At 38.6% G+C, this 13,809-nt stretch overlaps 1 protein-coding gene across 9 annotated transcripts in view; it reads left to right on the top strand.

The window, feature by feature from the left end:
* The window catches only part of MAPK14 (mitogen-activated protein kinase 14), a 182,775-nt gene that overhangs the window by 145,371 nt on the left and 23,595 nt on the right, over nucleotides 1-13,809 (top strand). For all 9 annotated transcript variants that reach the window (XM_082732416.1, XM_082732411.1, XM_082732413.1 and 6 more), the window contains 5 exons: nucleotides 8,123-8,234; nucleotides 8,902-8,931; nucleotides 9,266-9,313; nucleotides 10,467-10,581; nucleotides 11,147-11,218. In XM_082732416.1, coding sequence (XP_082588542.1) covers nucleotides 8,123-8,234; nucleotides 8,902-8,931; nucleotides 9,266-9,313; nucleotides 10,467-10,581; nucleotides 11,147-11,218 — 377 coding nt within the window. The remainder of the gene's footprint in view (nucleotides 1-8,122; nucleotides 8,235-8,901; nucleotides 8,932-9,265; nucleotides 9,314-10,466; nucleotides 10,582-11,146; nucleotides 11,219-13,809) is intronic.

Genomic DNA, 13,809 nt, shown 5'->3' with positions numbered 1-13,809 from the left:
GGGGAAGAGCACTCCAAGCAGAAGGAACAGCCAATGCAAAAGTCCTGAGGTGAAAAACTCCATGCTGAATTGGAATTTCAGCAAGGGGCCTGTGTGCTTGGAGTACAGAGGCCAGTGTGGAGCTGAATGAAAACAGCAGAGAAAAGTAGATCTTGAGGTCAGAGAGATAATTGGGGACAGGGCACTGGATTATGTAAGGCTTTATTGGCCATTGAAGGGATTTTTATCTTTTAAAAAAAATTTGTTATGTACTTATTTAATATAGAGAGAGAGATCACAAGTAGGCAGAGAGGCAGGCAGAGGGAGAGGGGGAAGCAGGCTCCCTGCTGAACAGAGAGCCTGATGCGAGGAGTCTGCTTCTCCCTCTGATCAGAATTCTCCCCTCTCATGCTCTCTCTCACTGTCTCTCTCTCAAGAGAGAGACCATGACTTGGGCCGAAGGCAGAGGTTTATTAACCCACTGAGCCACCCAGGGCTCTGGGATTTTTATCTTTATTCTAAATGAAAAGGGAAGCCTTTTGAGGAGAGAAGTGACATGATCTGATTTTTATTTTTAAAGAATTACTCTGCTGCTGTTTTGCAGATAGACTGTAGCAAGTCCCAAGGATCATCTGAGGTCTTTAGGAGGCTTATGGTTACAAATTGTCAATCCCTGTGATTATTTTAAATACTTTGTTTAAATATGGAAATGTTTTTTGCCTTTTGGTAATTGCTTTATCAAATAAGGCTGACAGTAGTAAACCTGCCAGTTTACAAGATACAGAAGAGACTTTTTTTTTCTATATAGGCTTTAAAAAAATTTTTTTTAAAATTTTTTATTTTTTATGAACATCTATTTTTATCCCCAGGGGTACAGGTCTGTGAATCACCAGGTTTACACACTTCACAGCACTCACCAAAGCACATACCCTTCCCAATGTCCATTCTATATAGGTTTTTTTCCTGGTTATATAGTGCTTTAAAAAGAAGGGTGGTAGGGGAGGACTCTTGACTTCTTGTTGTCCAATCAGTGCTTAATAAAAGAAGTTCCAGAATGGGGTGCTGTTTACAGTACTAAAAACCATTTATTATGGAGTTCGCCTTTTTGCTCATAGAGTAGATTTTACTTATGAATGACTTTGAGAAATGGTGATTTGTGCTTCTTAAGTTTGATTAAAATTTTTTTAAAGATGTTATTTATTTATTTGACACATAGATCACAAGTAGGCAGAGAGACAGGCAGAGAGAGAGGGTGAAGCAGGCTGCTTGCGGAGCAGAGAGCCCGATGTGGGGCTGGATCCCAGGACCCTAGGATCATGACCTGAGCCAAAGGCAGAGGCTTAACCCACTGAGCCACCCAGGCGCCCCAAGTTTGATTAAATTTAAAGGAGACCATCTTCAGGTGCCTGGGTGGTTCAGTGGGTTAAGCAACTGCCTTTGGGTCAGGTTATGATCCCGGAGTACTGGGATTGAGTCCCGCATCGGGCTCCCAGCTCTACGGGGAGTCTGCTTCTTCCTCTGATCAGAATTCTCCCCTCTCATGCTCTCTCTCACTGTCTCTCTCTCAAATAAATAAATAAAATCTAAAAAAATTTAAAAAGTAAAGGAGACCATCTTCACAAGAAAAGTGAAAGATGAGATTTGTATCAGGCCATGTAATTATCTTTTCAGCCTTTAGACTAATAAAGTCCTACTTAATCCATTTTTTATTTAAATATTTATTTATTTATGTGTGAGAGAGAGGAGTGGCAGAGGGAAGGAGGAGAGAGAGAGAGAGAGAGAGAGAGAGAGAGAAAGAATCTCAAGCAGACCCCCTTCTCTTCATAGTGTGAAGCCTGTCCTGGGACTCCCATCTCACAACCTAAGCCAAAACCAAGAGTTCAAGGCTTAACTGACTGTGTCACCTGGGCGCCCCTACTTAATTCATTTTTAAAGATGGGAGAACTAGGGAAGGGAAAAGTGGGAGCCATTTCTCTCCACTGGCTACAGCCTCTGTGCTCACAGCTCACATTTGCCCAGAATCCAGAGGCCTCCTCGGCTAAGGACTCCATAATGCCAGATACTTTCATTTTGACGTTCTTTGCCATCATAAGCCTGGTCATATTGTCCTACAGTATCCGTCTGCGTTAGTGACCTACCTGCAGCTGCAGGGGGGAGCCCTCAGAACAGTTCAGTGGGGGAAGGACGACGCTGATGGGCTGAGTGTCCTGCTTGGCTGATGCACCAGTGGATTTTTGCTTCTAGACATTATTTTGGCTCCTGGTCTCCAGCCCAACAAGAGGCCTCTCAGCTGGGGGCTGCTGGAGCTCAGAGGCTGGAGCTCAGAGGCAAAGACTGATTAAAAGCCCTCATCTGGGACATCAGGAATGCGTGGGCATGGCTGGCAGTTGCTGTGTGCATTTGCACTGTAGACAAAGGGTGTTGAGTACACAGAGCTGAAACGTAGACTCAGTAAAGTTACCATGGAAAACTGCTCAAGTATTCATTTTGATAGCCTTTCTTTAGTTGTAAATGCAATTGCATATTATTGTAAAATATGTTGTTTCCTTTCCCTCTTACATACAAGGGGATCCCTTGTAAGTCCAAGAGCACACTGTCTGTCTTCATCTGTGAAGTAGTCACTTTATCATTGTCTTTACAGATTACACAATCTGAGCTTGTGTGGTATCCCTCATCTCACTCTCCAGCCAAAAGGAACTTGTCATTTGAATTTTAAAAATTTATATTTTTTCCATTCCATACCACTTGTGCCCCAGGTTCTCATTTAAAGAGAAAAGTGGTTATGTAGTTCTCATTCTTTGTGGCTGGCTGAATTATAAATTATTGAAATAAGGTAGCTGTAACTCATCCTGTTATTTGGGGAAAATCTCTATCTTACCCCCCAAAAAATGTTTTGTGTGTGTGTGTAAGTTTTTTTTTTTTTTTTTAATTGTCAAATGTTTCTTTTCTGGAAGAAAACTTTCAATATATTTCTTTGTCCAACTAGGGTTGAAGAAACTCAGTATTTTAGAACCCTTACTAGACTTGGGCCCCAAATCTGTGATACCTATTCCTTTAAAAAGTCCATCATAATTTCTACATTTGATTTTCCTTTCTAGCTTAAAAATAAACAGGGAGGGGGAAAAAAGGTGGGAGAACTAGATAGCATTCCAGCTGTTCTTAAATCAAACCTCCAATCATTTATTTGAGGTGTTCTGAATACTGACAATAGTAGTTACATCTTCACTAAACTGTAGTTAAATTTGCTTTCCAGAGACAAATGCTGTAGAAATTATGAGGTTATCAGTGAATGCTCCTTTTGGAATTGACTTATTTAAAATGTGCTGATCTACATTTTCCTCTCACTTCCTGTACACTATTTAAAATTTCATACTACTTCCATAAACATTCAGTAACTTTGTGTGATGCTTGTTTTTGTCCACTGCTGGAAGATTTGTTTTTGGAAACCTTCCTATATATGATGAGTTAGAATTTGACAGTTGGTGGTTATGGATTGGTCTTTGGGATTCATGGAAACAACATACAGTGTTTAGGTTAGTTCCTGCAAGACACTTCTGCCATGAATCATGCTTTTTAGTTTACTTAATGGTAGCCTGGCAGCAATGCTTGATAGTTATTGCTATTTAGACTGATTAATCTTATATACTTAAATAATGTTTTAACAGTTTCACCCTCTGTCTGGAAATTTTGGTGATAGAATGGATGTGATCTCTAATGGGACCAGTGATGGAATATTGTAATTAAAAGCATGCTCTTTTTTCTCAGGCTGTGCATTCAGTGGTCTTCTGGCTGTATAGGATTTAAGTCACTGGTAACAAGGTTTTATTTAAAAGATTTAATTTATTTATTTATTTGAGAGAGAGAAGGAGAGATAGCAAGAGACCATGAGTTGGAGGGTGGGTGGGGGGAAAGAGAAAAGGCTCCCCTCTGAGCAGGAAGCCTGACACAGGTCGGCACAGCTTGATCCCAGGACCATGGGGTCATGACCTGAGCTGAAGGCATACCCTTAACGTAATGAGCCATCCAGGCACTCCTACTGGTAACCATTTAAACACAGTAGTTATACTAGAAATTACTGTGGTTACATTGGTAATACTGCTTCACATCTTTGCACAAACATACTAATATTTTTAGGTTTTATTTCTAGACAAATTAAGATAGATTGTAAGTGGAGTCATCTAGAATATTTTCCTTTTCTCTCTAAAATTATTTTTTAAAGTTGAGAAAATAATCCTTTACTATGTGAAATCCTAAAATGTGATCATTTGTAAAGTACACTTATAAAATAGAAATTGTATTCTCTCTTCCTCAGCTTGAGCCTTGCAATTTGTCATAATTGATATTATGGATATGGTGACCATACACTAGATCTTCTGGGAGAAGTCCTGATAGTAAAATATTAGCCAGTTATTGGCAACATTCTCATATTTGTCAGATTTATGAGTCAGTTGGGGTTAAAAACTTCAGTGACTGTGATCAATGGAATATTGCTAGGTTTTTGCCAGCTTTCTTCTTTCATTAAAGATTAACTTTGAGGGCGCCTGGGTGGTTCAGTGGGTTGGGCCGCTGCCTTTGGCTTGGGTCATGATCTCAGAGTCCTGGGATCGAGTCCCACGTCGGGCTCTCTGCTCAGCGGAGAGCCTACTTCCCTCTCTCTCTCTCTGCCTGCCTCTCCATCTACTTGTGATTTCTCTCTGTCAAATAAATAAATAAAATCTTTAAAAAAAAAAAGATTAACTTTGAGGGGCACCTGGGTGGCTCAGTGGTTAAGCCTCTGCCTTCAGCTCAGGTCATGATCTCAGGGTCCTGGGATCGAGCCCCACATTAGGTGCTCTGCTCAGCAGGGACCCCGTTTCCCTGCCTGCCTCTCTGCCTGCTTGTGATCTCTCTCTGTCAAATAAATAAAATCTTAAAAAAACAAAAGGTTAACTTTGATAGTAAGTACTGAGAATTAATATGGAAATTATCTGGAGATACCGCTTCCCAGATTATTGTGATACTTACAAAACTTTTTTAGAAAACATCATTCTCGGGGCGCCTGGGTGGCTCAGTGGGTTAAGCCGCTGCCTTCGGCTCAGGTCATGATCTCGGGGTCCTGGGATCGAGTCCCACATCGGGCTCTCTGCTCAGCGGGGAGCCTGCTTCTCTTTCTCTCTCTCTCTCTCTCTCTGCCAGCCTCTCTACCTACCTGTGATCTCTCTGTCAAATAAATAAATAAAATCTTAAAAAAAAAAAAGAAAACATCATTCTCTTGATTTAAACTTGAAGACACCTGGAAGAATTTGGAGGCAGTATGTGCTATGATTAAGATCATGCATGGTCCTGAGAGCAGACAGTTTTCAATTCAATCCTTGACATTACCACTCTTAACCTTGAGCAGGTTACATATCCTTGTTCAGTCTCTCTTTCCTTGTCAATGAAATGGGAAAGCTAATGGGACTTAACTTTACAGAGTTGTTAGGAAGAGACCATGAGACACAGGCATCAGGAAAAGAGCTCTGCACAGAATAAGCACTGACTACATCTAGTTACGGTTTGTTCAGCATGGAACATTTCTTGCAAGAGAATTGCCTTTATGAAACATTTCAGAAAGTCTGGTTTTTTCTTTAAGTTATGTTTAGAGTCTGCCCTTTCCTCAAGGTAGTATAATTGTACAAACTTTAAAAATATGAAATGCTAAAATCTTAATTTCACATCTAGGCCAAGTTCTGTTGATCTTTGTGAAATTGGGAACTGACCCTATCATCCCAACAGGGAAATTATGAAACAGAAAAAAAAAAATTCAGTTCCTCTCTGAGGAAAGAAAGTAATACTACAGTGTGTGTGTGTGTGTGTGTGTGTGTGTGTGTGTATAGAGGTCATACACATTTTTATTTACACAACACATTAATAGTAGATTTAAATTGACTAGCCTGGTTTCTTTCCCTCCAAATTTATAAAAAATCAAAATAGAAATGAAATGAAATCAGCATTTTTCATAGCTCGCTGGTATACATTATGATTCAGCCTCAGGAATGAATAGTGATTCTTACACAACAGATAAAACCTAACCTGCTTTTTAAAATTCAGCCATTTTAGTACTGATCTGGTTTTTATGTTCCCATAGCTGTGTAATACAGTAATGAGTGGGTAAAAGGTATTGCATCTAGCATATCTGTGGTGAACCTGTTGGACTTGAATATAATTGTTCCCTAATCTGACCACGTAGGATTAATAAGGAGCACCACACCTGTGAGGAGAGGTTCTGGAATGCCCCATCTTGCTTATAGATAATGTTCCTCCGTCCTTTAAAGTAAATGCAGGAATATTGTCCGTGAACAGTATCCTTTTGCCAGGGAATCCTGAAAAAGGAGAATTATAATTTGAAAATTTAAAGGTACTACTTTAGAATCTACAACTTGGTTTATAAAGAGGTGATAATATAATGATAGATTTCAAAATCCAAGATACTTTATCATGGCAGTGCATTTAGTAGCACTGTATAGGTCTCAAGTAATAATACTTAAAAAAAAACTGATACTGATAATAACATACATCATTCTAATTTTCATCTTCGCTTTTTTCTTTTCTCTTTAACTAACATCAAGTAGGAGGGAGTATAGAAGTTTTTAGGAAAATAGATGGTAAATGGTAAAGTTAGAATAGGGGTGTTAAAAATGAGCCCCCCACCATGAGTAGTTATGTTTTTAGCTCTCACTGTGGTACTTAGTAGGTAGCTATCTTATTTTATTTTATTTTATTTTATTTTATTTTATTTTATTTTATTTTATTCATCATGATAACTGTACTCTTTAATCCCCATCACCTGTTTCACCCATCACTCCACTCACCTCTTGTCTGATTTGTGTAGTTCAGTTTGTTCTCTGTTGTTAAGTCTGTTTCTTTGTTCATCTGTCTTTCTTTATTTTTCCCTCTTTGTTCATTTGTTTTCTTTCTTATGTTCTACATATGAGTGAGATCATATGGTATTTGTCTTTGACTTATTTCACTTAGCATTAGACTCTCTAGCTCTATCCATATTGTTCAAATGGCAAGATTTCGTTCTTTTTTATGGCCGAATAATATTCCATTATATATATATTATATATATTTTACATATATATATAACATCTTCATTCATCTATCAGTGGACACTTGGGCTGCTTCCATAGTTTGGCTATTGTAAATAGTGCTGCAGTAAATATAAGGGTGCATGTATCCCTTTGAATTAGTGTTGTACTTTGGTGATAAATACCCGATAGTGTGATTACTGGGTTGTAGAGCAGTTCTATTTCTAATTTTTGAGGAACCTCCATACCATTTTCCACAGCAGCTGCCCATTTTGCATTCCTGCCAGCGGTGCAAGAGAGTTCCTTTTTCTCCACATCCTTGCCAACATTGGTTGTTTCTTGTGTTTTTATTTTATTTATTTTTTATTTTTAAAAAGATATTTATTTATTTATTTATTTGAGAGAGAGAACATGCAGACTCCCTGCTGAGCAGGGAGCCCAATGCAGGTCTCAATCCCAGGACTCCAGGATTCACCTGAGCCCAAGGCAGATAGATGTTCAACCGATTGAGATACCCAGGTGCCCACTTGTGTTTTTAACTGTAGCCATTCTGACAATACAAAAATTGTAGTTTTGATTTTGCATTTTTCTGATGATGAGTAATGTTAAGCATCTTTTTATGTGTCTGTTGACCACTGTATGTCTTCTTTGGAGAAATGTCTTGTTCATGTCTTCTGCCCATTTCTTAATTGGATTATTTATATTTTGGATATTGAGTTGTATCAGTTTATGTATTTTATTTTATTTTTTAAAAGATTTTATTTATTTATTTGAGAGAGAGAGACACAGTGAGAGATGGAACACAAGAAGCAGGCTCCCCGATGAGCAGGGAGCCCGATTCAGGCATCGATCCCAAGACCTGGGGTCATAACCTGAGCTAAAGGCAGATGCTTAATGACTGAGCCACCCAGGTGGCCCTCAGTTTATATATTTTAGATACTAATCCTATATCAGATACGTCATTTCCAAATATCTTCTATTCAGTAGGTTGCCATATAGGAGTGGCCTTCTCTTAAAAACTTTTAGAAGTCTTATGAAGATAAGAGCTTTCATAGGGGTTCTGGATTATTGTGTAACTCTCCATTAATTTCTAGATATCTGGTGACCCATCTCATGGGTGCAGATCTGAACAACATTGTGAAATGTCAGAAGCTTACGGATGACCATGTTCAGTTCCTCATCTATCAGATTCTCCGAGGTCTCAAGGTATAGTCTTCCCTTCTTTATTCCAAGGCTTAAGAAAAGGAAGAAAAAAAAACCTTTCCTATGGAAAATTTCAAACACTCACAAAATCACAAGTATAATCCTAGTGTAATGAACCCCTGTATTTACTCAATGACCACAGTTACCAACATATGGTCAATCTTGTTTCTTTTGTATTTCACAATTCCTGGATTATTTTAAGGCAAGTCCAGACATAATGTCATTCCACCCATAGATATTTCAGTATGTATGTCCAAGAGCTCAGGACTTCATTCTTATATCTAAAGAGTAGTAATAATTTCTTGATACAATCTAATATCTGGTCAGTGTTGTTGAAACTTTAAAAACCTCCTCAGGTTTATTTATGGGAGGGGCAGGGAAGTAATGTTTTAAAATTAAGCCACCTTTGACTTTTAGCAGCTTTGAATCCTAGCTGAGCTCCACAGCACTGACCAGAAAACAAGTTGAAAATTCTGTTTAACTCCTGTGAATAGAGTTGATGGTATAGAAATCATAGTTTTGATAAATGTACAGATTACTGTTAATTAACTTGTTTGTATTTCTAATCCCATTATTTAATACTAGCAGTTCTTACATACCTCAACTATGTCATATGACTGTAAGGGGTTGGAGATAATTTTTGATTAACCGACTTTTTTCTCTTTCACAGTATATCCATTCAGCAGACATAATTCACAGGGTAATGTATTGTGATTTTGATTAAATTATTTGGGGAGGAGGGGATACTGAAGTGGAGACGACTGGCATTCAGCCAAGATCCTAATCCAAACTTAATTTAGCCATGGAAGTATTGATTGATTGTAACTTTGCTCTAGGTTTAAACCGATTAAAGAAAGAAAATGTATTGTTTTTAGTTACTTAAGGCTAATTAGGATTAGCCAGTGATTATGGATGGAGATCATTGATAGCTGGGTAGTCTTACATTTATGTTTGGATCTTCATCATTACCTGTAGGAAAAAAACCTACCATATATCATAAAGTTGATCATGTCCTCTCTGTACTTGCTTCCTAGGACCTAAAACCTAGTAATCTAGCTGTGAACGAAGACTGTGAGCTGAAGGTGAGATGAAGAGACACTGGTAATTGTTTGTTTCAGCATGTAATTATATGTTTGACGAGCCAGGCAGACTAATGGAACAGATGGGTTTGTAAAACCATGACTTTTTATCCGAAAATTCATTCCCTAGGAATATCAGATTTTGAAGTTTGAACCATAGACTTAGTAAGTTTTAGTTTACAGGACATTGAAGATGGCATCCGATGTCTTGTTTTCATTCTAAAATAAAGTTGCTGGAAATTTAATATGTTAGTTATAATAAAGGAAAATTATAGTCTGAATATCAAGTAAGCAGTCCTGGAGAGATAATTACTAGATCAGTTTCCTGAGAGTAAAAGGGCAAAAGCCACTCATCAAAATAATTCAGATAGGAGATAGGTAGTCTATAGAGAGCAAACAGTTCTGGAATTTTTTTTTTCTTATCTTTACTTTTTAAACGTAATTAAATATAATAAAATGCATCATTTTAAGTGTATGTTTGACAAAATTTTGATATCCATTTAACCACCAACACAATGAAAATAAAGAACAGTTTGTCACTTCAGATAGTTGCCTTGTGCTCCTTCCTAGCCAGCACCCTCCCCCGCCCAGGCCTCCACTACCCCTAACCCGGCTTCAGACAACCACTGATCTGCTTGCTGACACTATAGAATAGATACACTTTTTATGGAATTTCATATAAGTGGAATCATACAGAATTTGTGTGTGTTTGTCTAACTTAGGCTTAGTATAATATTTTTTAAGTCTCTCTGTGTTGTATCAGTAGTTCATTCCTTTTTGTTGCTGAGTAGTATTCATTTTATGAATTTGCCACAATTTGTTTATCCATCCACCTGTTAGACATCTGCTTCAATTCTAGTTTGGGGCTGTGCACAGCTGCTATGAATATTCATGCTCAAGCCTTTGGGTGGATGTATGCTTCCATTGCTCTTGGGTAAATCCCTAGGAGTAGCATTTTTTGCTTAGCTTTTTATAATTTTATTTTTTAAAGTTCTTGCTGTGTTTATCATGTGTTTTAAGCATGGACTAGGAAGTGTGTTTAGGAAAGTGCTATCTTGTTCTTCCTTTTCCAAGACACTAGAGCGTTCTCCCCTCCTGCTTTGTGAGTCTTAGGAGCTTGACTGTTCCAGTGCCTGATTTTTCTTCTCTCCCTTAGATCTTGGATTTTGGACTGGCCCGACATACAGATGATGAAATGACAGGCTATGTGGCCACCAGGTGGTACAGGGCTCCTGAGATCATGCTGAACTGGATGCATTACAACCAGACAGGTATTGGCTTTTGTTAGTTACTTAGGACCTTATTAGCACCATGTTGGTTGGGTGTATCTGGGATTCTCCGAAGTGGAGATGATGGGAGTGGGAGAAAACATCTTTTGCTCCCCCCTCAGTGGTCCTTTTAAAGTCAACAGGAAATATTTCAGTTGCTTAGATAGAGAAAGTGGGGTTTTTATACACAGCTTTTAAACTTTGTGATTTAGCAGCTGGGTTTTTATTTATTTAGATTTCCAACATATTCTGTGAATACTTCTACCTGAAGACAGTGGGGTCATAATTTTAACTTCTCAACACTATTTTGGAGAATCTGCCATTTCTGTCAGTAAGAATCTCGGCCCCCTTTGTGAACAGTTTCTCTTGCCTTAAGTATGTTTTGACGTCCCACCTATGTAGCTCTTTAGTGGGGTTAATAAGCTTACTGCTGTAAAGAAGAGTATGACTGATGAACCTTGAATGTATTATATACTAATTTCAGCATTTCGCCTCTAGTTACAGTTCTCTTTGTGGTCAAGTATGATAATAGTGATGTCGTATATCCTTTTCTCTTTACTTTTGCCAGTTGATATTTGGTCAGTGGGATGCATAATGGCCGAGCTGTTGACTGGAAGAACATTGTTTCCTGGTACAGACCGTATCCTTTTAAAAGTTTTGGATTCTTGTTTCTTATCTGTATTCCAGTGTCCATGGGAGTATATTGCTTTTACCTATCTCTAGGGAAGGCTCTCAGTTACTTGTTTAAATAGTTCAGATACGTGTTATGAGATCTGCCCTCTGGCTGAGTATTTCGCCTTGTCAAGAAAGAGGCTTCAATTTACTTGTGCACGTTGGAAAAATTCCTCATAAGCTGGGGAACTCTTTACATTTCTCACATGTCATCTTTTTGCAGTGAGTCGCTTATTGTATTAATTTAAAAGCAGTTCTGCAACCTGAGCGTATTCCTGAGAAGCTCCAGATCTCAATGACTGGTTTAGTCTGCTTGTACAACACTTAATGAGCACAAGGTACCCATTTACAAATCAGGGATATCTTTAGCTTTTATGTTTGGCTTACATGTTAAAAAGATTATTATTTGGTCCCTATGATGATGTACCTGCTGACTCTCTTTATGTTTGTTGTTTAACAACAAATAATAAAAACAAGAAGTGATAAAGTCGTCCGACCTTATCCGTGTGCCTTTTTTTTTTCCCAGCACAATTTTGTTTTTAGTCTAGACTGTAGCCAAACCTTAATTTACTTCCAGACTATTATCTAGTTTATAGTTTTTCATGGCCCTTTTATTTTAGGTCCTTTCCTATCTGCTGCGTGTCCATTTCATGGTTTAGAAATAATACCAGCAAAATGTGGTTTGTTGGAACTCTCATTACTTTGATTGGGGAAAGCATTCAGGTGAGAAAGAATGTTGATTTATGTGTCTAGAATGAGGCTTGAAGATTTTTGTAAAATTCACCTGAGTAGCCCAGGAATGGGTTAGGTAGAGCTTTAAAGATGCTACAGTTAAGCTATGAATGTGATCTCTCATGCTTAGAGACCTGAAAGTGTAGAGGCCTTAGCAAACTCACGGAGTTTATAAACAAGGACATCAGTTTACTTGCTTACGGTATACCTCTGTGGTGACTGTGATGTTCATGTTATCTATCCATGAGTTCTAACTATCTTCTGCTAGACTAGGAAATGTACTTTCCTAAGGAACTGAAAAACTTCTGCCCCCTTAGGCAAAGCTGTTTATATCCCTCTGAATATTTCTGCTTTGATACAGAGCTCTGTCTCCCTATACTTACTGCTTCTCATTCCCAGAGTCTTAGTTTTTTAAATACGTAGTGTTTCTCCTTTGTCCTTTGCTTCATTCACCTTATGTCTTCGTCTTAGAATTGTGGTATATACGTTACAGTCCAGTCTAGAGAATTAGGGAAATTTTGTAATTCCTCCTTTCCTCAGGTACGTATCTCAGAGTCTCATCCTTTAGGCTGTCTTGCCAAGCTTACTACTGTGATGCATTGCTCTATTGCCCTCTCCCCTCGTCTCCTTTATTATCTCTGTCTCTGTCTGTCTTCAGTCGGCTGCAGACTCTTCTGCCTACATAGATAACCAGAGTGGTGGAAAGCAAGAGAGACAGCAGGGTGTACTAGTTGAGAGCACATAGTCAGGAATGAGACTTCTGGGTGTATATCCTGCCTCTTTTGCCCCCAGCTGCATGACTGTGAGCACATTTTCTAACCTCTGTCTCCTGGTTTCCTTAACCATAAAATGTTAAATGTATATACCTCACAAGGTGGCTGTGAGAATCCAATGAGATAGTGTCTGGAAGGTTCTTAGAGCCTGCCAGGAAATGTTAGCCATCATCTTCATTAGTGACTTTTGGGAAATAGTTTTTCCCTTTACCTTCCCACTCTGTTGTCTACCTATGAATCATTAAAGGTTAATTTTTGTTTGTTTGTTTTATTTATATTTCATGACAGGTAGTGAAGGATGGACCCCCTTGGCAGGCTGCTGATAGAAAGGTTTCAACGCAGTTGTGCCCTGTGGTTTTATCTACAGACAGCTGCCTGCCTCCTGATGCCTTGACTCTTTAGAAATGCTGACTTTCATGCACACCTGACCTGGGTGGTTCAGTCGGTTAAGCATCTGAATCTTGATTTCAGCTCAGGTTATGATCCCAGGTCTGTGAGATCGAGGCCCACATCAGGCTCTATGTTGGCGTGGAGCTTATTAGAGATTCTCTCTCCCTTTCCCCCTGCCCACTGTCGCCCACCTTCCTGCTCTTGCACACGCACGCACACTCTCGAAAAAATAAAATAAAGGAAGGATAACTTTCTAAGAAGTGTTCTCTTGCTATGCATACTTCTTTTCCTTCTGTGAGCTTGAGATGGAAAACATAGTATTACCCAACGACCCAGCAACCGGACTACTAGGTGTTTACACTAAAGATACAAATGTAGTGATCTGAAGGGGCACATGCACCCCAATGTTTATAGCAGCAATATCCACAATAGCCAAACTATGGAAAGAGCCTAGATGTCCATCAACAAATGAATGGAAAAGAAGATGTGGTGTATATATACACAATGGAATACTATGCAGCCATCAAAAGAAATGAAATCTGCCATTTACAACAATGTGGATGGAGCTAGAGGGTATTATGCTTCGTGAAATAAGTCAATCAGAGAAAGAATTATTGTATGATCTCTCTCATATGAGGAATTTAAGAGGTAGGGGGGGTGATGG

Source organism: Mustela nivalis, assembly GCF_964662115.1.
Source record: "Mustela nivalis genome assembly, chromosome: 5".
Lineage (NCBI taxonomy): Eukaryota > Metazoa > Chordata > Mammalia > Carnivora > Mustelidae > Mustela > Mustela nivalis.
The sequence above is the reverse complement of the archived record's forward strand: the minus strand, read 5'-3'. Positions and strand labels throughout refer to the sequence as shown.